General features: G+C 72.7%; 1 protein-coding gene across 1 annotated transcript in view; it reads left to right on the forward strand.

The window, feature by feature from the left end:
* The window catches only part of HSPA4L (heat shock 70kDa protein 4-like), a 13,345-nt gene extending 13,192 nt beyond the window's left edge, over window positions 1-153 (forward strand). The window contains exon 6 of the mRNA XM_012734834.1: window positions 35-153. Coding sequence (XP_012590288.1) covers window positions 35-153 — 119 coding nt within the window. The remainder of the gene's footprint in view (window positions 1-34) is intronic.
* Window positions 154-414: the final 261 nt, after the last annotated feature.

Below are 414 nucleotides of genomic sequence, written 5' to 3' on the forward strand. Positions count from 1 at the left end.
GCCTCGAGCGCGCTGCTCCAGCCTCTGCCCCTAGGGGTCGCTGGCTGCTGTCCGGCCTCGGGAGGCCTCGAGCGCGCTGACAGCTCCGCCGCTAGGGGCGCCGCAGCCGCCGGCGTGTGCGCCAAGGGTCGCTGCGGAGCTCCGGCCGCTTAGGGACCGCAGTGGATCTCGGTCTGGGGTACGCGCTGAATCGTGAGTACGAACCGACTGTCCGCAGCTCAGGACCTACCAGGAGTTGGCGCTTGCTGCGGAGCCCAGGTGGGTGGCGGCGCGATTGTGGGGAGCCTGGGGGCCAAGGGGGCCCTCCCGCGGGCAGGGCTCCCCGCGTCCCGAGTGTGCGTTTCTGGTTGCTGTGGTTTGCGCGGCGGACAGCTCGTGGCCCGCATGCGGACGCCGGACGTGGACGGAGGCCGC

Source organism: Condylura cristata, unplaced genomic scaffold, assembly GCF_000260355.1.
Source record: "Condylura cristata isolate star-nosed mole 26May11 unplaced genomic scaffold, ConCri1.0 scaffold00075, whole genome shotgun sequence".
NCBI classification, from domain to species: Eukaryota; Metazoa; Chordata; class Mammalia; order Eulipotyphla; family Talpidae; genus Condylura; species Condylura cristata.